Source organism: Jaculus jaculus, chromosome 10 (assembly GCF_020740685.1).
Source record: "Jaculus jaculus isolate mJacJac1 chromosome 10, mJacJac1.mat.Y.cur, whole genome shotgun sequence".
NCBI lineage: Eukaryota > Metazoa > Chordata > Mammalia > Rodentia > Dipodidae > Jaculus > Jaculus jaculus.
Genome location: NC_059111.1, coordinates 34,186,532 through 34,211,040, shown reverse-complemented (window position 1 = coordinate 34,211,040; position 24,509 = coordinate 34,186,532). Strand labels below are relative to the sequence as shown.

General features: G+C 37.1%; 1 protein-coding gene across 2 annotated transcripts in view; it reads right to left on the bottom strand.

Moving 5' to 3' along the window:
* Positions 1–24,509, bottom strand: part of LOC101599483 (pleckstrin homology domain interacting protein) — a 148,301-nt gene that overhangs the window by 40,830 nt on the left and 82,962 nt on the right. Inside the window, exons 18-23 of one of the 2 annotated variants that reach the window (XM_045160004.1) lie at positions 23,239–23,376; positions 21,808–21,991; positions 17,557–17,671; positions 13,238–13,378; positions 9,435–9,511; positions 3,995–4,226 (exon numbers count right to left, since the gene is read on the bottom strand). In XM_045160004.1, the coding sequence (XP_045015939.1) occupies positions 3,995–4,226; positions 9,435–9,511; positions 13,238–13,378; positions 17,557–17,671; positions 21,808–21,991; positions 23,239–23,376 (887 nt within the window). Of the gene's footprint in view, positions 1–3,994; positions 4,227–9,434; positions 9,512–13,237; positions 13,379–17,556; positions 17,675–21,807; positions 21,992–23,238; positions 23,377–24,509 lie in introns of both variants that reach the window. The other variant, XM_045160003.1, reaches the window with a different exon arrangement.

Sequence of the window (24,509 nt, the reverse complement as noted above, 5' to 3'; positions counted from 1 at the left end):
AGGAAAGCATGTCACTGGGGCATGCCCTGAGGATGTGTATTTGGAGCTCCAGAGGCTTCTCATTCTCAGTCACATTAAGGTGAGATTTGGTATATACCAAGATATTGTGTCTCACCACTTTCCCCAAACAACAGCCAATCAATCATACAATGAAATCATTAAGCCCAAATAATCATTCCTCATTTTGATCATCTCAGGTATTTTATCACAAGCAACCCCAAAACTTCCACCAACCACAAACTCCCTTTGGAGTTTATTCGGAACAGTTCTAATTTTTATCAGTTTTATATACTGAGTTCCTGAGTGAACTTTTGTTTGAAAAAGGTTCCTGGGCTAGAGAGATTGCTCAGTGGTTAAAGTGCTCTCCTGCAAATCTTGGCTCCATTCCTCAGAACCCACATAAAGCCAGATGGTATATCTGGAGTTTCTGTGCAGCAGCTAGAGGTCCTGGTGTCCCCATATCCCCTACCCCCCTTCTCTTTACAAATGAATAATTAAAAATATCTTTTTGGGCTGGAAAGATAAGGCATCTGCCTGCAAAAAGAAAGGACCCAGGTTCGATTCCCTAGGACCCATGTAAACCAGACGCACAAGGGGGTGCTTGTGTCTGGAGTTTGTTTGCAGTGTCTAGAGGCCCTGGCATACCCATTCTCTCTGTCTCAAGTAAATAAATAAAATATATGCTTTTTAAAACTATCTTTTTAAAGAAGGCTCTCAAGGCTGGAGAGATGGCTCAGAATTAAGGCACATGCCTGAAAAGCCCAAGGACCTGGGTTCAATTCCCCAGTACCCACATAAAACCAGATGTACAGAATGGCACATGCATCTTGAGTTCATTCGGAGTAGCTAAAGGCCCTGGTATGCCCTTTCTCTTACCTGTCTCTTTCTCTATCACTGTCAAATAAATATTTTTTTTAAAAAGGTTCTTTTGGCAAGAGAGAAAGGGAAAGTTTGAAAAACAAAAATCACAATTCTAGGATAGTTATTAACTATTAAGTATTTCTTCCCATAAGGAAAATATCTACATTTATACTGACAGCTAATAAGTTTTGTAGAAAGATGTGAAAATCACAGATTAAACAGGAATAATCACATTATAATGAAGATTTTGGCATCACCAGCAATCATTATGAGACACATCTCAATCACCATTAAGTCTTTGGGAACCTAGAATGTTTGGTTAAAACATATTTCTTTCACTAATTATTTTAGCTTTTTTTTTTTTTTTTTTTTGCAACTGTGTGGTGTACCCAGTCAGTGCACATGCATGTGGAAGCCAGAGGTCGACCTCTGACATCTTTCTCAATCCTTCTCCACTTTGTTTACTGAGGCAGGATCTTGCCCTTAAAGTCAGACCTTTCTAACTTAGTCTGAACCCCAGTCCTCAAAAGTGTGCAGCAGTGCTTCATCAACTAAGGTATCTTCCCAGCACTACTTAACCATTATTCTGCATTTCTCAAAATTAGCAGCTTATGATTTAGATTTTCTTATTTTGGAAGTAAAGTTAACATAATTGCTTAAAAAAATTTTTTTTGTTTATTTTTATTTATTTATTTGAGAGTGACAGAGAGAAAGAGGGAGGGAGGAAGAGAATGGGCCCACCAGGGCCTCTAGCCACTGCAAACAAACTCCAGATGTATACACTCCCTTGTGCATCTGGCTAACGTGGGTCCTGGGGAATTGAACCTTGAACCAGGATCCTTGGGCTTCACAGGCAAGCATTTAACCACTAAGCCATCTCTCCAGCCCCAGTTAACATGATTTCTTTCCACCTGTTGGAATGTTTCTAGGCTCACCTCCAATTTTCTTTCTTCTAGGAAGCCTAATCTGAAACTTGAACACAAGATGGTCCCATTTAATTTGTGAATTATTATCTCTAAAATTAATTTAGCAATTAAAAATAATTGTAGATCATGTAGCATTTCTTCTAATACTATCTTGGGGCATTGAAGCATCTTGTTAGTCACACATAAGTTTTTTTTTTTTAATTTTTTTTTATTTGAGAGTGACAGACACAGAGAGAAGGACAGATAGAGGGAGAGAGACAGAATGGGCGCGCCAGGGCCTCCAGCCTCTGCAAACGAACTCCAGACACGTGTGCCCCCTTGTGCATCTGGCTAACGTGGGACCTGGGGAACCGAGCCTTGAACCGGGGTCCTTCAGCTTCACAGGCAAGCGTTTAACCTCTAAGCCATCTCTCCAGCCCACACGTAAGTTTTATATTAAGTATTTTGCCTTACACTTGTTTTCATGGATTACGTTATTTTATAGACTGAGCACACTTCACAGTTTATTGCATCTCTGAAGAATTCTTTTTTTTTTTTTTTTTTTAAACAAACTCCAGAAACATACACCACCTGTGCATCTGGCTTACATGGATCCTGGGGAACTGAACCTGGGTCCTTTGGCTTTGCAGGCAAGTGCCTTAACTGATAAGCCATCTTTCTAGCCCCAAAATTGTTTTAATTAGCATTTTTAGTATCTGCCTTACTGCCTGCTTAATTAAAGCTGAATTAGTTATATAAAGCATGTTTTTATGTATGCAGTAGTAAATGACTTAGCCTGAGCTAAAGTGAGACTCTACCTTGAAAAAATAAAACAGAATAAAACAAAAAGCAAATCACAATAAACAAGATGAAAAAGACTGTTTACTTAATTAGCCAGATTAATGGCAATTTTTTTTTTTTGGTTTTTGAGGAAAGGTCTTACTCTAGTCCAGGCTGATCTGGAATTCACTCTGTAGTCTCAGGGTGGCCTTGAACTCATGGCGATCCTCCTACCTCTGCCTCCCAACTGCTGGGATTAAAGGCATGCGCCACCACACCTGGCGGCAAAATTGTTTTTAACCGGTCTGTCCACATTAATGAAAATTTTAATGTAAAAACAAACAGGAAATAAAGTAATGCAAATAACACATAAAACAACAGTTAAACTCATATTTTTCAATGCTCTTCAACAATATGGGCCCATGGTAAGCTAACATTTAATTCTACAAGTGGTAACTTGTAATCAAGTTTAAAAAAAGCAGAGCCAGGTGTGGTTGCACATGCCTTCAATGCCTGCACTTGGGAGGCTGAGATAAGAGGATTGCTGTGAGTTGGAGGCCAGCCTAAGACTAATTCCAGGATACCCTGGGTTAGAGAGCAAGACTGTACCTCAAACCCCCCCAGTCCACAAAAAGGTAGGTTTTTGTTTACCCAAACATGCTTTCTTATTACACTATTTTAGAGAGCAGAAAGCACATCCTTCATATTATATGTACTTGAGAGCAAAATTTAAGCCCTTCTTTGTATCATAAAATTGACAGACATTTCCGTATTTTTTTATTTCTTGCTTTCTCTGCTCTCTTAAATTATCCAAAATATTACTCACTTAAGCACTGAAAAAATATGCCCACACACACTATAATTAATTAAAACTAAAAAAAATTTGTTGCAACACATCTGTTTTGCCCAATATTTGATTTTTATTTGCCTTGACTCAACTATGACAAGTTGTCACTTATATTATGTTATGCTTCCCCTAGGCTTTCTGTTGATTTTTACAATTAGGATTAATATAAAGGCACTTAATAGAAAAGCTCTCTGTTTTTAATATTATGTTTTTCTCTTCATACAATGAATGGCTAAATCTCATTTCACTGTCTATAGTAATATGGTCATGTTTTAAGATTAAATTCTCCACATTTAGAATATGACAATTTTCCAAGTAAATATTCATAGCAAATGTGTTAACTAAATATATCTTGATATACTACATTACTGTGTAATTCTGAGTTTTCTCTATCATTGCTACTTTGTCTCAATAATATTTATAATCAATTGTACTTTTAAAATGTAAGTTTTAGAGGGCTTGGGATATAGCTCATTGGTAGAGTACTTGCTTAGTATGGGTGAGGCGCTGGGCCCAATCCCTCGTACTGAAAAAGAAAAAAAAAGTATCCTTTAAGTCATTTTTCATAAAAACACTAAGTTTAAAAGTTTTAAAAATCAACCTTTTGTTTTCTTTCTTTGGGCTTTTTTTTCTTTGGCGATGTTGGTCCATCTTTTTCTTCACTTGCTTTCTTTCTTTCTTTTTTAATATGTTTTTGTTTCTGATTTTCAGATTCTTCTTCTTCATCTGAACTGCTTTCTGCTTTCTTGGTTTTATGCTTAGGAACTTTCTTTGGTGGCTGCAAATTAATTCCTGCATCTGCAGTCCAGTCAGAATAATCACTGGAGTAGTCACTAGAAGTAGAAAAGGGATTTTAAAAATAAAAAAATAGGATATTACTATTTTAAGACCTTGTACTGCAATATCTCTATCACACCTCCCAAGGCTCAGGGTTTAATATGGAAGAGGTGACAGAAAGAATGTAAGAGCCAAAGGAAGGGTAGGACTCAATACAATGGCCTGGATATCCATAATCTCACAGTGCCTGACACTACCTACACAGGAGACCATCATAATAGGAGGAAAAGATCATGATATCAAAATAAAAGAGAGCTTGATTGAGAAGAGGAAGGGATAAGATAGAGAGAATGGAGTTTCAAAGGGGAAAGTGGGGAATGGGAGAACATTACCATGGGATATTGTTTACAATCATTGAAGTTGTTAATAAAAAAAAAAAATTAGGCTTTAAGTTCCTTAAAAGAAAAAAAGAAGAAATCAAAGCTTTCCACAGAAAAACAAATCTCAGAGCTGGGTGTGGTGGCACACACTTTTAATCCTAGCATTAAGGAAGATAAGACAAGAGGATTGATGTGAGTTTGAGACCAACCTGAGGCTATAGAATTAGTTTCAGAACAGCTTGGGCTACAGTGAGACTCTGCCTCAAAAAAAAACATACACAAACTTTAGTGCTTGTTGTTAATTTTCAAAAGAATATTGAGTATGAATTTTTTTATGTTTTGCTAACATTGTTTGGAATACAAGAAACAAGGAACTGGGCTCAAGAGATGGCTTAGCAGTTAAATGCTTGCCTATGAAGCCTTAGTATCCTGGTTAGAGGCTCTAGTCCCCAGGACCCATGTAAGCCAGATGTACAAGGTGGCGCATGCATCTGGATTTTATTCACAGTGGCATGCCCATTCTCATTCTGTCTCTCCCCCCCCCATCCCCTTTTCTCTTTCTGTCTGTTGCTCTCAAATAAATAAAAATTTAAAAAATTTTAAAAAGAAACAAGGAACTGATGGCAAGAACTAGTACAGTACAAAGAACCGTGGAGAATACAGCAGGTAGCAGCAATGACACTCAGGGAATTCCTTTTATGAAGGAGGCTTGAAATTTTTTAGTTGTTGTTTTTTTGTTTGGTACTAAGGATTGAACTCAGAGCCTTCCATATGCCAGACAACCACTCTAACACAAAGGCAGAACAAATTGGAAGTTCTGAACCAATGTTACACAACTGGTGTTCTTATGGTAGCCAGATACTGAACCAGCAGGATTAAGGAGTGCCTACATAGTAGAAAGGTAAAACTTATACACTTTGTTTAGCATATAAAGAAAAGTAGTTTTGGGTATGAGTATGGCTTGGTGGTATAACATTTGCTTAACATACAAGACCCTGGCATCAACACTCAGAACCATAATAAATTTAGTTAAAATTTTTTTAACCTATACTTTAATTATAGTATGGTGGGTTTAATGTAAAATGTTTGGGTTTTAACTTTCTACCTAGTTCCCAGCTGGTGCAGCCTTGCTAGAGGAAATATACTGCTGGAGCCAGTTGACTTGTCTAGTCCACTGGAGAATAGCTTGCTCTTGTGGTTTTCTCTTTCTAATGCTGATGTGTGAAGATGTGAGCTGGTTGTATACTTTCTCCAACATGATGAAACTTCTCCTTGAAACCACAACCCTGAAATGAAATCCTTTCCTCTCATAGGCTGCTTCTGGTTAGATGCTTTATCCCAGCAACAAGGTTACTGCTACATATTGCTTTTCACAATTAAGAAAAATGGGATGTTATCTTTCTGTTTAAATGATAGTATATGAGATTATTTACTTATTTTACATACTTTAGTAAATATAAATGCCTTAATGGAATCTAACTTGAATTGTTAAAATCTATAATCTTAAATCACTAGCTTATGTGATGTATGACCTTGCATCTTAAACATTAGTAAGCAACTCAGTGGCAAAGAAAAATGAAGTTATGAAATTTGCAGGAAAATGGATGGATCTGGAAAGGATTATACTAAGTGAGGTTAACCAGGCCCAGAAAGCCAAGTGCCGCATGTTCTCTCTCACATGTGGATCCTACCTACAGATGATTGGGGTTCTGTGTGAGATAGAAAAAACTCAGTAGCAGAGGCCAGTAAGTTAAAAAGGAGATATAAAGGGAAGAGAAAGGAAGGGAGGAGGGTACTTAATAGGTTGTTAATGTATATATGTAAGGAGAAGAATAGATTATCAGGGGTGAAAAGGCCCAAAGTGAGGTCAGGGGAAGAGACTGAGTAAAGGAAAGGTGGAGGGAGGGCTAATCAAAATCTAAGAGGATACAAATAAATCATATGGAATCCTCCAGTTTTGGACAATGGAACACTCCGGAGCCATAGATCATTGCTAGAAAATTTTCAGTGCCAGGGATGGGACACCTCCATGGAGTTGTTGGCCAAAGAGGTCCCTGATGCCCCCAAAACATTATAGGCCATTGCCGAGGCCCTTGGTTTCCCACCAGGAAGAGACCGTAAAGACCCTATTGCTGAAGACTCCACTCAGTGGCTGCAAGGCCACTGAGAAACCCTGCGGGAACTGAGCTGATGACCTCCTCCATGTAAACCAGCTGACAGAAAGCTGGAAGAAGCCATTCTACATGTAGTTCAATGGGAGAAAGAGATACCACCAGTGAAGATACTCAACAGCGGACACTGCAAGCCTTATAATTGGCCAGCCAGGCCAAATGAGCCAACGGGTACAATAGTGGCATGCAATAGTGATGGAAACCAACTGCCCTCCAATTGGACTGGAGGCCCGCTCCATGGGAGGGAATACATCCCTGATACTGAAAACTTAAAATGGGGGTAGTCATGAGCCCTAGGGGTGTAACATCTGCTGATGTCTGGATAAATGTATATACTATGCTTATCAAACTGCCCGGTAAGCACTTCTCTTAATACTTATACCTTTATATTAACGCTATTCTCACTTTGGGGAGAGAATCTTTTTTCAGATGGCAATGACCTTCGGACAACTCAGAGTGTGATAGTACTTGAAAGAAGTGACTGGAGTACTGGGTAACATCTCAATCACACCTTCCAAGGCTTAGGGTTTAATGTGGAAGAGGTGGCAGAAAGAATGTAAGAGCCAAAGAAAGGGTAGGACTCCTTACAGCATGCTCCTTCCAGACATAAAATGGCCTGGATATCCATGACCTCATAGGGCCTAACACTACCTACACAAGACCATCATAAGAGGAGGAAAAGATCATAACATCAAAATAAGAGAGAGACTGATTGAGATTTAAAAAAAGAAGAAAGAAAATGTCACTCATGATCAAACATCATTACTTGGTTTAAAACATAACTGAGACATAGATTTCTCATAAAATTGTGAGGTCCAAAGGACATTGAGAGATTCTGGCTGTGGGAGGCAATATTGAGGAAGGCCCGTGCTCCCAGTCTGACACATGTGTGGACCTGCTGCATACAGTTTTGTGAATTTGGACACTGAACCTCTCTGAGCCTTAGTTTATGGCTTACTCAAAGGATAAACGAGAAATGCTTGCCTAGTAGGTGACAGGTACTCACTTGTCCAGTGTGTGCTCCCTAAAACACATCCCACAAAAAGCTGCATTAACTGGAATAACTGAGTATAGAAATGAGATATTCAGTAGGCATTTGCCCTAAACAGGTGACTCTCCCTGTATCCATTATGTGTTTTGCATCTGACTCATGAAAAAAAAAAAATTAGTAAGCTATTATCAACTAAGTGATTTTTCTAGTGTTGAATTCCATCACTACCTTGTCCCAGTCTAAATCATCTTTAGTTATTTACTAAACACTCTCTAACAGTATTCTTCCCCAAAGAGAAGCATATAAGTAAGATGCTTAAATTTCATTGTGAAATTTAAAACATAAATAAAAATGTTGTCATATGCTCTCCTGACAACCATGAGCATTCTATTTACATTAATCCCAAGCCATGGCCATTGCAAATGGCTCTTGCCAACCACATCTTCAATATCTGGAGTATTCAAGCCTTACAGATCTGATGTTAACATAAATATAAACCTAGAACCCATTTCTTTACAACAAATGTCAACAACTGCTACAGTATCCACTGCATTTTCAATACAGGAGTTCCCACACTGTTCCATGATTTGAGATACTCTTAGTTTCACTGCTGAGCCAAAAGAAAGTGTGTTTTTTCCTTCACTGTCCTGTTTCAAAACATAAAACAGATATTACAACAGGTACTAGTAACTTACCACCAATAATAACTATGTGAACAGAAAAACCCCTGATTTTAGAACTGACACTAGAATCTTTTTAGAATTCTTATAGCCTCAACCTAATACTTTTCTTGGTACTTTAATTTTAGGAGTCACTGAAGGAGGAAAATAGTATAAGAACAAATAATAACTGCCACCCACTCAAAGAGTATATTCTTATTAGCTACTAAGACCTTGCAAGGGCGGCAAAGGCTATCAGCCCTGTAAAGACATGAAATGTCAATTTAAGCAGTTGAAGGATTTCTCACTTGCATTGTCAAATGAGACAGGAACAGAAAAATGGAGACTGTATTCTTTGCTGGTCAAGACTATTATTAAAAGTATTTCCTAAATTTTACCAAATAAAATAGTTAATTTTAAGAGACCTCAAAGCTTTCATAACTTAATACCTGAACGTTTCTCACAATCAATTAGTAGTGTACCCAGTTGATAATCCAGCAATACAAAACAACATTTACAAGGCACTAAGTTCAAAGCATCACTTTACAGGTTTAACTGCAATTTTACTCTAAAGAAAATACATCTGAGAAAAAACCCAAATCTTGGCTAAACAAATGAATCTTTGAAAACCTTATATTCAAGATTTTGAAATGTGTTACTAATGGAGAAAATGGAAATCTTAGGGTTAGGGAAGTGGCTTAGAACTTGCCATTCAAGCATAAGAAGTCAGAACTCCAGCACTCATTTAAGAGCAAGGTATGGTGGTGTGTGCCTGTAATTCCAGTGCTGAGGAAACAAGAGACTTGGAAGAATTCCTATGGCTTGGATCTGACTAGCTAGCACAGCTTAATCAGTGAGCTTTAAGTACAGTGAGTGAACCTCTTCAACAAGTAAGGTGGAGAATGACTGAGGAAGACACCCAACACCAATTTCTAGCCTCCACACACATGTGCTCCCACATGCACACAACTCATGCATACCACACCCACACACATTTAAAAAACAAAAACGTCACCTAGAGATTTTACATAACATTTGGAAAAGTAGGAACATTTTCACTTACCTGGAACTGCCATCACTATGCCAAGCTCTTTCTTCTTCTTCAGATGTCCCACCACTGACAGCAACTACTTCACCTTCCTAAAACATGGAAAACATAATTTAGTAAATGAACATCCAATGATAAATTATACTGATCATGCTGTGATACTGGAAATCATGTTAACTGCAAGCATACAACTTTTCTGTTTTTATTCAGAAAAGTGAGACGTCATTAAATGTTCATGAAGACATTACTGTATTTTTGGATTCAGAGTAGTTCTTCAAATTAGCAGTTTTCATTCAATTTATCAGTGTTGGGACAGAATTCTGGTCTTGCACATGTTATGTAAGGTTTTGACTATTCAACTACATGATCAGTCCCTAGTTAAAAAAAATAAAAAAATAAAGGGACCTGTTGGGCTTGAGAGATGTCTTTGCAGTTAAGCTCATACCTGTGAAGCCTAAGGACCCCGATTCAAGGCTCGATTCCCTAGGACCCATGTTAGCACAAGGGGGCACACACGTCTGGAGTTAGTTTGTAGTGGCTAGAGGCCCTGGTGTGCCCATTCTCTCTCTCTGCCTTTCTCTCTGTGTCTGTTGCTCTCAAATAAATATATATAAAAATGAACAACAACAAAAAAGGGACCTGTTGTATCCCAGGCTGGCCACAAACTCATGATACGCTTGTATCTACCTACCAGGAGTTGGAATTTTAAGTGTATGCCAACATGCTACCTTTTTTTTGTAAGCCTCAAAACATATTTATTAAACAGAATGACATCAAATTCCATAGTCAACATTTGAAATTAATAGTTTGGAGACTATTTAAAACTAACTTATTTTCTGTTGATGCTTTCAGAGTCTTAATATAGGGCACACTTATACTTAGAATAGCTTTACCTTAAAAAAACAGGACATTCCATTTTAAGCTTTATCCAAATGGAAAGGGGATTAAAAAAATAGTCACTATTTTGCTCAGTAAATAGGTAAAAGTATTTTCTTTACAAGGCTATAATTTTTGACTAAAAATTCTTTTGGAACTTGTTTAAATAAACTTTGTGTTCCAATAATAATAGCTCTCATATTCACTGAGCTTTCCTATGTTCCTTTGGTTATCATCCCATTTTGTCTTAACAATCATTAGTATTAAGGAGATTATTTTAACATAAGAAAGTAAAGCTTAAAAAAAGTTAAATTTGGTCAAGGCAGCAAAATAAACAAAAAGGATTAATTTGAACCCAAGATTATTTCAGTTGAAAGCCTTAATAACTTTTCACAAGAATGGTTTAATGTTACATTTACTGAGATTGTTCAAGAGGATGAGATTCAATAATTTACAACTTAAATTCTATAGAAGAAAAATTTGCCATTTCAGTGTTTTAGTGAAGAATGTGAGTTAATTAGTTATTCTAAAGAGTTTAGAAACCTATCTGAAATCTAAATAAATGATTATTTTCATATTTCATTTTATTTCCTTAAAGGTAAAGAAAAACTGAATTATTTCTACTCCTCAACTTAAAAAATATGGAAGTATGAAATATTTTAATATTTTATTTATTTATTTATTAGAAAGAGCAGGGAGAGGGGTAGAGAAAGAGAATGGGAGTGCCACGGCCTCTAGTCACTGCAAACGAACTCCAGATGCATGCACCACCTGGCGCATTTGGGTAGTGTGGAATCGAACCAGGGTCCTTTGCCTTTTTCAGAAAGCCCCTTACCCACCAGGCCATCTCTCCATCCCCAGTAGGTTGTGTTTTCAGAGAACTCTAGACATGACCTCAATTCCTCAAAAAGGTGCCAAAGCACCAACAACTTAGTCATAAATTTTCATGTGACTAGTGTGACTTTCAAAACTATTTAAAATGTTACAAAACTCACATTTAAATAATAAAACTATAAGTCTCTTAAAACATTTTTATAAGGCAAGCATTTAGCCCATAGGTATTTGTGTGTCATTCCATACAATCACTAGATGGGCACCAACCATTCAAGGGAATAAATTTAGCTTAGAGTTTGAGACCAACTTGAACATAGTCTCACTTAAACAGAACAAAAAAACAAAGCAGAACCTAAAAAAAAAAAAAAAAAAAAAAAAAACCTCACCTGTCATGGTTTATATTAATTGTAGTTGTGTCAAAATGATGGGTTCATTTTGACCCAGCTATCTTGGGACTTTTTGACTTTTTTTTTTTCTGATTAGATAGGATTTTGCTATTTTGCTTAGACAGGTCCTCAAATTCCTGTACTCAAGTGCTTCCTGCCTCAGACTACAAAGTGCTGAGACTGCAGACACTTGCCATGGTGCCTTGTTTGAAAACTAATTTTAAATGTGTCTAAAATACTCTCAGACAACATTTAAGGTTAATGCATCTCTGATGAGAACATAAGAGATGATGCCTTTAAGTTCTGAATAAAATTGGTCTGTGATGGCCTGAGAAAAATATAATTTGATTGTGTATTTGATTGTATTTGTGGAAATATTTACAAATGAAAAAAATTACAGTGAGAATGCTATCAGTTGATATTGAGCTTAAGAACTAACCAAAATTCACAGATGCCTATTACTACTGTTCCATTTACACTATACTAGAACATCATATTAATTTAAAGGCATAGCTTTAACATAAAAGGAGTATGCATTTAATCCCTGATCTACCATTTAATAGTTATACAGATGTTTATTCTAGGCATCTCTGAACCTCAGAAGACTTACATTTAAAATGAGATGAATTGAGACTAAAAATAATTAGTACATGCAGATTTATTTTGTGGATTTGTAATTATGAATATATGCCATGCCTGGAAGTAGGTTATTTAGTAAATGAAAACTATCAACAGCATTTAAGACCGAAAAAGCCATCTTTGAGTTACATTTACATCAATGAATACAAATAATCAAAGTCAATATTAAACATATATGGAAAATTGACAGAGCTACATAGATAGATCAGTGGATAAAGTGCTCACCACTAAGGTCTGAGTACTAGAGTTCAAGACCCCACATAAAAAGCCAGACGCTGTGGCAAGCTTCTGTAATCCCAGCACTCTAAAGGTGAGATGGGAGGTAGAGAGATAATAGAAATATATGAAGAGCTATTCTGTAGCTACATGAGATTTTGCCACTTCTCCTCTCTTAGGAGAAAGAGAGGTATACGGATGGGATGAACATTTCAGGTACTTTTGATATTTTTGAGCACATGGCTTAGATGAAGCCCATGTAGGCCATAAGCATTCACAATATGCCATGTACTGCACTGAGTTAAAAATGATTTTGTATGTTGAGCATGGTGGCGCACGCCTTTAATTCCAGCACTTGGGAAGCAGAGGTAGGAGTTCAAGGCCAGCCTGAGATTACATAGTGAATTCAAGGTTAGCCTGGCTAGTGGGAGACCCTATCTCAACAAACAAAAAGCAAACAAAACAACAACAAAAAAAGAGGGCTGGAGGGATGGCTTAGTGGTTTAGGACTTTGCCTACAAAGCCAAAGGACCGAGGTTCGATTCCCCAGGACCCACGTTAGCCAGATGCACAAGGGGGTGCAAGCATCTGGAGTTCGTTTGCAGGGGCTAAAGGCCCTGGCATACCCATTTTCTCTTTCTCTTTCAAATAAATAAATAAAAATAAAACAAAATAAAAAGAGTTATAATTTTCTAGAAGTTCTCACTGAGCCTAGCTAAAGAACAGCATTAGAGGGCTCTCTAGAGAAACCTTGCATCAAATGAGGTGAAACAGTGAGGACAGACTCGTAAGTTGCATACTGTGGCTGAACAACTGCCCTAACACACACAAATGATACAGGAAATCGTAAAGATGCCTAACTCTTACATCTGAAGAACTAGTGCCATTTTCTATGTCTTCCAAGGGCCTAGGAGCTTCTTCCAGTGCAGATCTTGTACGATAATTGTGTTGATTTGCCTGCTGTTTTTTGGATTCTCCAAGATCCAGGAAATGTTCATGGGCATGATTCTGGAAAAAGCAAAATTAAGTTTATTCATAATATGCTTAAAGAATAGGCTATTTTTGTTTCAAAGTTAGTATTTTTAATTACAAAAAATTTATATTAACATTGAAGTAGATTATGGTACCAATTTAAACACTGTATCATGTTAAATCAGAGAATTATGATAAAACACAGAGACAAACAAGAAACAAATGATCGTAAAATTTTCCAGCTGGGAAGCCAGGTGTGGTAGTACACGCCCTTAATCCCAGCACGCAGGAGACAAATGTAGGGAGATTACCAGGATGAGTTCAAGGCCACCCAGAGCTAGCGTGAAACTCTACCTGGGGGGAAGGGGGGGTCACTCTCCAGGTGGGACACAAGTGATTAGCTATTTTTCTTCAGCGTAGATAATCTTAGAAAGGCATTAGCAGAGCTAGCGAGATGGCCATTAAGGTACTTGCTTGTAAAGCTGAAGGACTCTTGGAACCCACATAAATCAGATACACAAAGGGGTGCATGCATCTGGAATTGATTCACAATGACTAGAGGCCCTAGTGTACCCGTTCTCTCTCAATTAATTTTTTTTTTTAAAAAAGGCCATTTGCAACAGACAACAACATAACAAATAATCCCCCAAATTGACAAAGTCAAACAGTAACAACAGAGCCATACTCAAGGAATAATATGCACTGAAAAAAGTTAATAAAGCAACTTCAAAAATGGGAAAACAGGGCTGGAGAGATGGCTTAATGGTTAAGTGCTTGCCTGTGAAGCCTAAGGACCCCGGTTCGAGGCTCGATTCCCCAGGACCCACGTTAGCCAGATGCACAAGGGGCGCACGCATCTGGAGTTCGTTTGCAGTGGTCAGAGACCCTGGCATGCCCATTCTCTCTCTATCTGCGTCTTTCTCTCTCACTCTGTCCATCGCTTTCAAATAAATAAATAAAAATAAACAAAAAAAAATGGAAAAACAGAGTACCATATCTATGAAGTATAGGGTCTTGACATAGAAAAACTAGGTAAGTATAAAAACAATCAAGTACAGGTACTTAAAAATATATATATTAAATTTGAGGCTGGAGAAATGGCTTGGTGGCTAAAGGTACTTACTTGAAAGCCTACTGGGCTGGATTTGATTCCCCAATACCCATGTAAAATTAGATGCACAAAGTGGCACATACCTCTGGAATTCATATGCAGTGTCGGGGCCCCAGCACACCCATATTCACTCACTCTTAAATAAATAAATACAATAAAAAAACTAATTCAGACGAAAAAAACCAGCAGGGCGACCACATGAATTGAAATGTACATTAGTGAGCTTGAAGATGAAATAGAGGCTGTTCATTATTCAAAGCATTAAATGAAACAAATAAGAGCTAGGCATGCACACATGCCTATAATCCCAGCACTTGAAAGCCTGAGTTGTAGGCCAACAGGAATCATTTAGCAAGAGCTAAAAAAAAAAAAGAAAAAAGAAACAACAAAACAAAAAACATCTAAAACAAAACATCTTTTCTTTTTTCTTTTTTTGGTTTGTTTGTTTTGAGGTAGGGTCTTACTCTAACCCAGGCTGACCTGGAATTCACTACATAGTCTCAGGGTGGCCTCGGACTCATGGAGATCTCCAACCTCTGCCTCCCGAGTGCTGGAATTAAAGACATGAGCTACCATGCCTGGCTCAAGACATCATTTTTTATAAGCTTTCAGTGCTGAGTAGAAATTAAAGAGAGCTTATATTTCAATATTATAGTGAAACCTGAGATTAATGAAAAACTTAATTGCCTAATAAAACAATGGACTTAACATCAATGGGGGGATGGAGAGATGGGTTAGCGGTTAAGGTGCTTGCCTGAGAAGCCTAAGGACCCATCGATGCTCCAGATCCCATGTAAGCCAGATGCACAAGGTGATGCAAACTCGCACATGTGCACAAGGTGGCGTATGTGTCTGGAGCTCGAGTACAGTAGTTGAAGGCCCTGGTGTACCAATTCTGTCTTTCTCTCGGTTTCTCTCATATTAAAAGTGGGGGGGCAGTCTGTTGGACTTTCCTCAAAAAAAAAAAAAAAGGAGCGTGCAGAATATAACCTTGAACCTAAAATATATTCTTAAACTAAAAATGAAATGAATGTTTACATACAATTATAGATTCACTCTAAACAGAGCTTCTCTAAAAAGATTACTCAAGCCTGGTGTGGTGGTGTACACCTTTAATCCCAATACTCTGGAGGCAAAGGTAGGAGGACCACTATGTGAGTTTGAGGCCAGCTTGTGCCACAGCAAAACCCTAGCTGGGGGGATTAAAGGGGTTGTTCAAGTTTCACCATTCTGTAAAATTTTAGAAAATATGTATAATATGTATAAGAAGGGGAAAAATGGTTCATACCTCACAAGTGGACTAATCTATGGTTAAGAATTCATTCTTATGTTTCTTTCATTTGACATAAATCTCCTCAAATCCATGTCACTACAAATTACTCTGTTGTCTTTCTCTAAAGGTTTGTTCACCACTTGATACGATACTTCCATAAAATAAATTCTAAATCAAAGAACATCAACATTCTAAATGTCTGTTTGTTTGTTTGTTTTAGCTTCTCTTTCAGATGGTCATGCTGTGGCCCTGACTGGCCTTGCATTTATAGAGGATTCTCCTGTCTCAACTAAGATTCCATACTTGGTTATTTTAGATGTCTTAATGAATGATGAAGTCAACTAGAAAGCTAGTTATCAACTAACATCTGTGCTCCTGGTCTTCAAAACCAAAATAAAACATGCCTTGTTGGGGTATCATGTGACTGCATGGCCAGAGGGAAATGTGGAACATCACTGAACAACATTTATACCCTGGCAGCATTTATGCCCTGTGCACCTTCCTTTTTTGAAAGACCCTACATCCTACAACCTTAAATGAAGATTCTGCTCTTGTTGAGATATGTGGACAAACCAAGAATGATCAGAAAAATGAAAGCTTCAGTCTTAATAATAAGGTCACCATATCAAGCTTGGTAAGGCTTCCATAGGGGAAGAATTACATGTCCAATTTGTTTAACTCCCAGTAAGTTGGTCAGAAATTTTTTTCCTTGTCACTGCTCAGATGGTATTGACCTTAAAAAGTTTTTTGTACATAGTCTTCCTCAACTTCAGATTAAGGCTAGGAGAGGAAAGAACGTATACTTGTGACTGTAAAACTCAGGAGATTAATAATCCAGGCAGGTTTCTTTATTGAGTGCATGACCCACTGAAATCCACTGGATTTAAATGTCGTATAGCAATTTTCTCCAAAATTGAAACACTCCATCCTGGAGGGACACTCTGAGAACTCAAGAAGTAAACAGACCTCAGAAATCTCAGAACACTGCTGAAATTTATAAGATACACAAGGTTCCTTCTCAGGATATAAGCAATAGCCAGCACTAGGGAGACTCTCTCCAAGCAGCCTAGCTGCCTGCAAGCATGATCACCCACACTGCAATGAACTTTCCAGTGAGACAGCTAGCCCTCACCCATACTTCTACAAATAACCCTAATAAATTCAATGGCTCACCAAGTTTGACTTGGGTTTGGAACTGCAACATTGGTCTGCCATTAATGCTCTATCTGTGGTGAAGACATGTGCTCACACCCTCACAGGAAAGCTAACACAACACCACAATAGACTATAGAGAAGCCAATAGGGAAAGACCAGTAAAGACAATATACCTGATTTCACAACGAAAATTAGCTGACTTGAAAGTATACAATGACAAGCACAAAACAGGAACTTATAGGAAAAAAAAAAAAAACCACAAAACTCCATTGTATCAAAGTGTGCAACGAATGCAGTACTAAAGAGCTTTTGTTTAGGTAGATGGGAGCAAAGAATGACAGCCCAGGTTTAATTCCCCAGTAACCCCCCATAAAGACAGATGCATAAAGTGGTACATGTGTCTGGAGTTTGTTTGCAATGGCTAGAGGCTCTGGTGCACCCACACTCATGCTCTGTCTCTTCCTCAAAATAGCATTTTGGGAAAAGGTGTACTACAAGAAATGTAACTATATGGTTTAAGAAAGCAAAAAAAAGTAATCCAGAGATAACCATAGTTAATTTTATTAACTATCCTGTTTACAATATTAACAGACTTAACTTTAAAAGTGGTTTGGGTCTTAAAATGGTCATAATACTAATCACCCAGCAAATGTTAAACATTAAATTAATCTTTACCTTTGACACAGGAAGTACTTTATTTTCTTTCGGAAGGGTTAAGTGTTTCCTTTTCTCTTCTGACCTGTAAGTCTTTATTTCTTCCTCTCCCTTTGCAGTTCTCCATTCTTCTTGCCTACTAAGAAAGTACCAAAGCCATACATGTTAATCTAAAATTTAACAACTGATTCCCCCTAAAAGGGATGTTAGATATCAAGGAAGGATGTTAATCCTGATATTTTCTTTCCAAATGAAAGCATGTAATAAAGATTTCTGAGTTTAAAATCTTAAGTTTTAGGCTAAGGACATCTATTAAATGGCTGGCCTGGGATTTTTTGTTGTTGTTGTTGTTGATTTGAAACTTTTGCCAATGTTGGGAGGACAACAAGGTATATGGCCTGTGCTTTGGTCTCGTGTGTGTGTCACACAGGTAAACAAACTGTATTCTTCTAAGCACTGAAGATCAGTAGAGCTCTGTAAGAACTACTACTTCCCAGTGAGACAGGTCAGGCTCCACTACTGAAAAAACCTGAAGTAAAACTGAGGCAAAAGCAAAAAAATATTAATTTTGAATTTTAATTTTATGAAACGCAACCTCACAATAACAGTGAATTGTTTGCTTTAACCACTTTCAACTTGGATGTTTCACAGCTGCAAGAGAATTTAATCTTTGAGCTTTAAATTTTCTCAAGAGATCTCCTAGTGGGAAGGGTATGTGCCTCCTTAGCACAGTAGGCAGATTATCAGTCTCATGATGGGAAGGGAGTTTATAGCAAAGTTCTCAGCACCCATACACTGGTGGTACTTTAACAATAGACTACATTAACGTCATTTTATTTAACTGAGGAATCCCCAATGTATGCTCAGAATCATGGAATGGAAATGAATGGAATTAACTTTTGTGAAAAGGACAGCTTCATATTAATTTTTTTAACTAAAAAAAGAAAATAAAGAAGAAATGGTTCAGAAACATTCCTATGTTCTCTATCCACTTTTCCTCAATGGTATAATCTTACAGAAATACAGCATAATACAACACATGATGCTAACATGGATTCAAGGCACAGGCCTAATTCAGACTCCCCAGGTTTACTGCTACTTGTTTGTGTATGCTAGCTCCAGACCAAGTTGGCATGTGTCACCTTCTCTATCACTACATACTTAACCACAAGCAAAGATCTTTTCTTAACATACCCAGCTCTTTCCTCCACTTCAATCCTGCCTCCTCTCAATCTCTGTAGCTACTCATTTATTCTATTAACGCAGTAACTTTCATTTAAAAAATACTCCTTAAATGGATTCTAACTGGATGCAACTTTAGGATTGCTTTTATTAATTGTAATTCCATCACGATTCATCCAGTTTATTTGATTGGTTTCATTCTTTAAAAAAAAATTACTTTATTTATGTGAGAGAGAGAATGGACAAATCAGGGCCTCTAGCCAGTACAAACAAACTCCAGATAAACTCACCACCTCGTACACCTGGCTTACGTGGGTACTGGGGAATCGAACCTGAGTACTAAGGCTTCAAAGGCAAGCACCTTAACCACTAAGCCATCTCTTCAGCCCAGGTTTCATTCTTTATGATAGAGCAGGGTGTAACAGTTTGTTTAGCATTGTTTCCCTAGCTTTAGACTACCACAAATAAATCTGTTATTTAGTTGTCAACAAGGCTTCATGTGAACATGAGTTTATGTATATGTTCAGTATAAATTCCCAAGGTACAATTGCTGAATTTTATTAGACATATTTAGGTTTCTGATAAAGCACAAAAAGTTTCCAGAGTGTTTGGACCATTTTATAATGCCATGAAAATTGCATAGTGATCCACTTAACCAATTTTCTTTTTAGCTTTCCTAATGTTTAGTGCTCTCACTTGTTTATTATGTTAGCTATTTTGAAAGGAAGGCAGTGATATTTTGCTATGGTTGTAATGTGTATTTCTCTAATGGCTAATGATGTTGAGTAACTTTTCATGTCTTTTTCTCATTGTGATTAGGTCCCCCTGCCCTCCTCCTCACCTTCTGAGACAGTTTGCGTATATAGCCCAGGCTGACCTTTTAATCACCCAGTTTCAGCCTTCACAGTACTGGGATTACAGGTATAATACCCAGCTGGATTGTTTTATTTACTAACAAGCTTTAGGAGTTCTTTACATGTAATACAAGTCCTGTGTTGTAATATTTGGTGATATTTAATTTTAATTCTAGATTGACTCATTTCAGAGCCATTTAGAGACAATCCTCAAATTATCTACCAAGGTAATTCCTAGTACTAAGTGTTGCAACCAAAACTCTTGGAAGTTTCAAAGAATAACTTTTAAGGTGAACCACAGCTTATTCACCTTAACCTCATGGTTATGAATAAAGAGATAAATATATGAGAAGAGCATGTGAGGAGATAAAAAATCTTGCTCTTCAAGTTTCTTTCCATATACAAGAACCTAGAGAACGAATTAGCAAATATCCCTTTTCATTCATTCATTCATTCATTCTTTAGGAAGAGGTGGATTAGTCAATACTATGTTGTAGAATGAAAAAGTTAGTATACATGTGAATGTGGAAACCAGAAGTTGATGTGTTGTCTTCTTAATCATTCTATCTACTAAGGCAGAATCTTTTAGCTAAAAGTAGTGCTTATCAATTTGACTAATATAGCTAGCCAGCCTGCTAGGGCTGGGGAATGCTTTCTCCTAAGTGCTGGGAAGTACCACCACACCAGATTTGATTTACTGGGTACTGTGGATCTTAACTCTGGTTCTAAACTTTCATGCAAGCCACTGAGCCATCTACCTAGCCACTACTCTGCATTTCAACAAGCAAACTTGGGAGAAAAAGAACTATGGACCATGACTACTTGCATACAGGTTTTGTATAAGGTAGCATATCTGGCAAATCAAAGCCACAGTCATTGGAACTGTACTCTAAAAAGACAATATTCTGATGTACTGTTTTTATTCATATCTGTCTCTTTTTGTCAATAGTTCAGAATTGTGTTAAAAAGATGGATGCTGTTTATTGAAATACCTACCCCCCTTTCAAACCTCAACATTTATCAAATTTATATCTTAGATATATTTAAACCTAAATTACAACACAAATTCTAAGAATTGTCCAATTAAAAGTCATAAACTATATGAACATTATGATTAAAAAAATACGAGGCTAGAGAGTTGGCTAAGCAGTTAAAGGCACTTGCTTGCAAAGCCCTGCTGGTCTGGGTTGAATTCCTCAGACACACATAAATCCAGGTGCATGGAGTGGCACATGTATCTTGACTTCATTTTCAGAGGCAAGAGGCCTGGTGCATCTATATCTCTCTTAAAAGATTAAAAAAAAAAAGGGACCATACTTTAAAAGAGATTAAAAAATAAATCAAGGGCTGGAGAGATGGCTTAGAGGTTAAGGTACCTGCCTACAAAGCCAAAGGATCCTGGTTCGACTCTTCAGGACCCACATAAGCCAGATGCACAAGGGGGCACATACATCTGGAGTTTGTTTGCAGTGGCTGGAGGCCCCGGAATGCCCATTCTCTCCCTTTCTCTCTCTCTCTGCCTCTTTCCCTCTCTCAGATAAATAAATAAAATATTTTGAAAAGTTAAAAAATAAAGACAACCTCAAGGTACCTAAGCTTGACACTGCAAAAGAATGCTAGTCTAGTCTAGTAGTCCTCTGAGCTTGAGTCTCCTGGTTTCGTCTCCCACTGTCGTAGGTACAGTGTGATCACAAACCCATGTGTAACTTTGCATCCAGCTTTACGATGGGGAATCAAACTTGGATAGGTAGGCTTTTCAGGCAAGCACTTTTAATCATTGAGCCAACGCTTCAGCCTCAGAACTAGAATATGAAACTCACATTCACATTGATTGTCACTTTTTACCTATTATCAGAAGTCATTATTAATTAGGCACATATGGGCATCAATGGTATTAATTTCATGAGTGAAGAATTAAAAGGAACTAAATACAAAATGCTCTCATAGCATGAACAATGAAGATAGGATTACTTTAAAAATCATTTGAAAATCATATATGTACACTTTTAAATATAATTTTTGCCCCTTTTTGACTTCATCTTAATACACAGAGCCTACCTTCTCTATCATTTACATAAATCATTCTAAAAAGAGCATATAAAGAATTGAACCTTTCAACAGTCATGAATAAACTAGTTTTCCAAATAACTTTAAAAAAAATAAGGGACATTTTCAAAAATGCCATTGAGAATGAACACAAGCAACTATGGCAAATAAAATTACTTATTCCCCTTACCTGGCTACACCAGTTGACAGCTCAGGTACCACCACCCTTCGACTCCAAGCTACAAGATCCCGTTCTGTAGCTATCTCACTTCTTGGTGCATTGCTGTGCATTTGCCGTACACCTTCTATCTGTCCACTACGCCTCAGTCCTACATTTGGTGGCGAATGAACCTCAGAAGTGGAACTTACAGAGCCTAAATTAAAAAAAAAAAAATCAGTATAGCAAGTTCTACTTAGAGACACATGTGTATTAGTTTATACTCCAAAACATGTATCTTCCACAAGAAGCTCCATATTATGGGGAATAATTCAATTGTATTAGGAACAAACCAAAAGCAAAAGTATATGAACAAATAAATCAATGAATCCTAAGTATAGAGTGTTAAGCTCAAAATAACTATTTTAAATTGCTAAGTCTTTTAGGAACATTGAAAAATCAAACCAAAGGACTTTTATGGCTCATGAATTTAATCTAGTAGCACTAACTACACAACAAATAAGAGTAGTGATTTATTAAAAATGTAATTTTCAAGCCAGGCATGGTGGCGCACGCCTTTAAACCCAGCACTCGGGAGGCAGAGGTAGGAGGATTGCCATGAGTTCAAGGCCACCCTGAGATGACAAGAATTTGTTCCAGGTCAGCCTGGACCAGAGTGAGATCCTACCTCGAAAAACCAAAAAAAAAAAGTAACTTTCAATAATTTTACAGTTCATTCAATAAACTTATTTTTAGATACTTTTCTGAACTGATCTGTAAGCTCTCTGGAAAGCCACTTGCCTAACATGTACAGCATCCTGGCTTCCATCCCCACCACTGGGAAGAAAAAGTATTGAACATCTAATAATTTTTTTTCTATAAGAATTTACAATTTTAGCTGGGCATTGTGGCACATGCCTTTAATCCCAGCACTCGGGAGGCAGAGGTAGGAGGATCACAGTGAGTTCAAGGCCACCCTGAGAATACAGAATGAATTACAGGTCAGTCTAGACTAGACTAAAACCCTACCTCGAAAAACAATAACAAAAAAAAAAAAAAAAAATTAAAGCATTTACAACCTTATATAAAAATTTATATATATTTAGAGGTAGGAGGATCGCTGAGAGTTTGGGACCATCCTGAGACTACATAGTGAATTTCAAGTCAGCCTCGGCTATAGTGAGACCCTGCCTCAAAAAAAACTATATATATATATATAATACATATTATATACATATATATTATATTATGTATTATAACATATATATACATATATATATAATATATAATAACTTACAACCTTATATTATGAACACATTTTAGATCATTCAATATTGATCAAAAACATGATCATCTTGTCAGCATGCTTTTTTATGGGTGAACCAAGATTGTTTAATCATTTCTGTTGGAGGTTTAGACTGTTTCCAATTTTCAAGTATTTCACTAAAGTGAATCTTCACTTACCTCGATTTAACCGGCTGGAATTACTGATACCTGCTTCACCAGAACGCCTCAGGTCTTGCTCTTGTTGCAGTCTTTGAATCATGCTGTCGAGTGGACTGATTTCCTGATTTGCTTGCTGGCTTAAAACTTGGTTCAATCCTATGTAATACCATACAAAATGCTGAGAAAATTATAATTACTTCTCAAGCACATTCATATATGTGCACAATTAGGTAAAGAATTAACTGTTTACCATGATTCAGATACACATAATCCTCATGGTAACCAAGCTACATATTTTTTTGGGGGGGGCCTCCATTTTATAGTTTAAAAAAACTGGTCAAAGTTATATATGTAGAAAGCTGCAAAAGTAGGGCTAGAGAAGATGGCTTGGTGGTTAACGTGTTTGCCTGCAAAGCTAAGGGACCCATGTTTGATCCCACGTAAGCCAGATGCACAAGGTGGTACATGTCTGGAGTTCATTTGTAGCAGCTGAAGGCCCTGACATGCTATTCTCTCTCCCTCTCTGACTCTCTGTCAAAAACATGTAATAAATAAATAAAAAGAGAGTTTTAAAATTAAAAAGAAAAAGAAAGTGGCAAAGTAAAGATTTCCTCTTACATCATGACTTCATTCAAGAAGAATCTGATAACTCACTTAAAAGAACACTTTCAGGGCTGGAAAGATAGCTCATCAATTAAGGGCGCTTGCTTACAAAGCCTGATGGCCTGTATTCAGTCCTCTAGTAGCCCATAAAGCCAGATGCACAAAGTGGCGCATATATCAGGAGTTTGTTTGCACTGGCAGAACACTCTGGCATGCTTATACTCTACTTGCCTCTTTTTCTTTCTCTCTCAAATAAATAAATAAATAAATAAATAAATAAATAAATAATATTTAGAAAAATAAGTAAGAAAGGTTCAAGGAAAAGAAAATGACATTTACTAGGAATAGGGTATTTTACATAAAATACTTGTAAATGAGTAAGATGAAATAACTGGTACGTGGTCACAAAGCCAGAAAGGAGTAAAATCAGACAGAGATATGACCAAACTACACATCCTTTTTTGATTGGCTGCTAGTAATGTTTCAATGCTTATGAATGTTATAGTTTACTCAAGTTTGCAAGAGAAGTAGTACATTTAGGCAACAATGTACAAAACTGCATTAACTGTTTATTACTACAATAGCCAACACCTATTTATCTGGCTTTAAAGGATTTTCTAAAATAAATTTATCATAAACCTCAATTTGCAAAAAATTTGCAATGCTGCTGAAGTTTTTATAGTTAT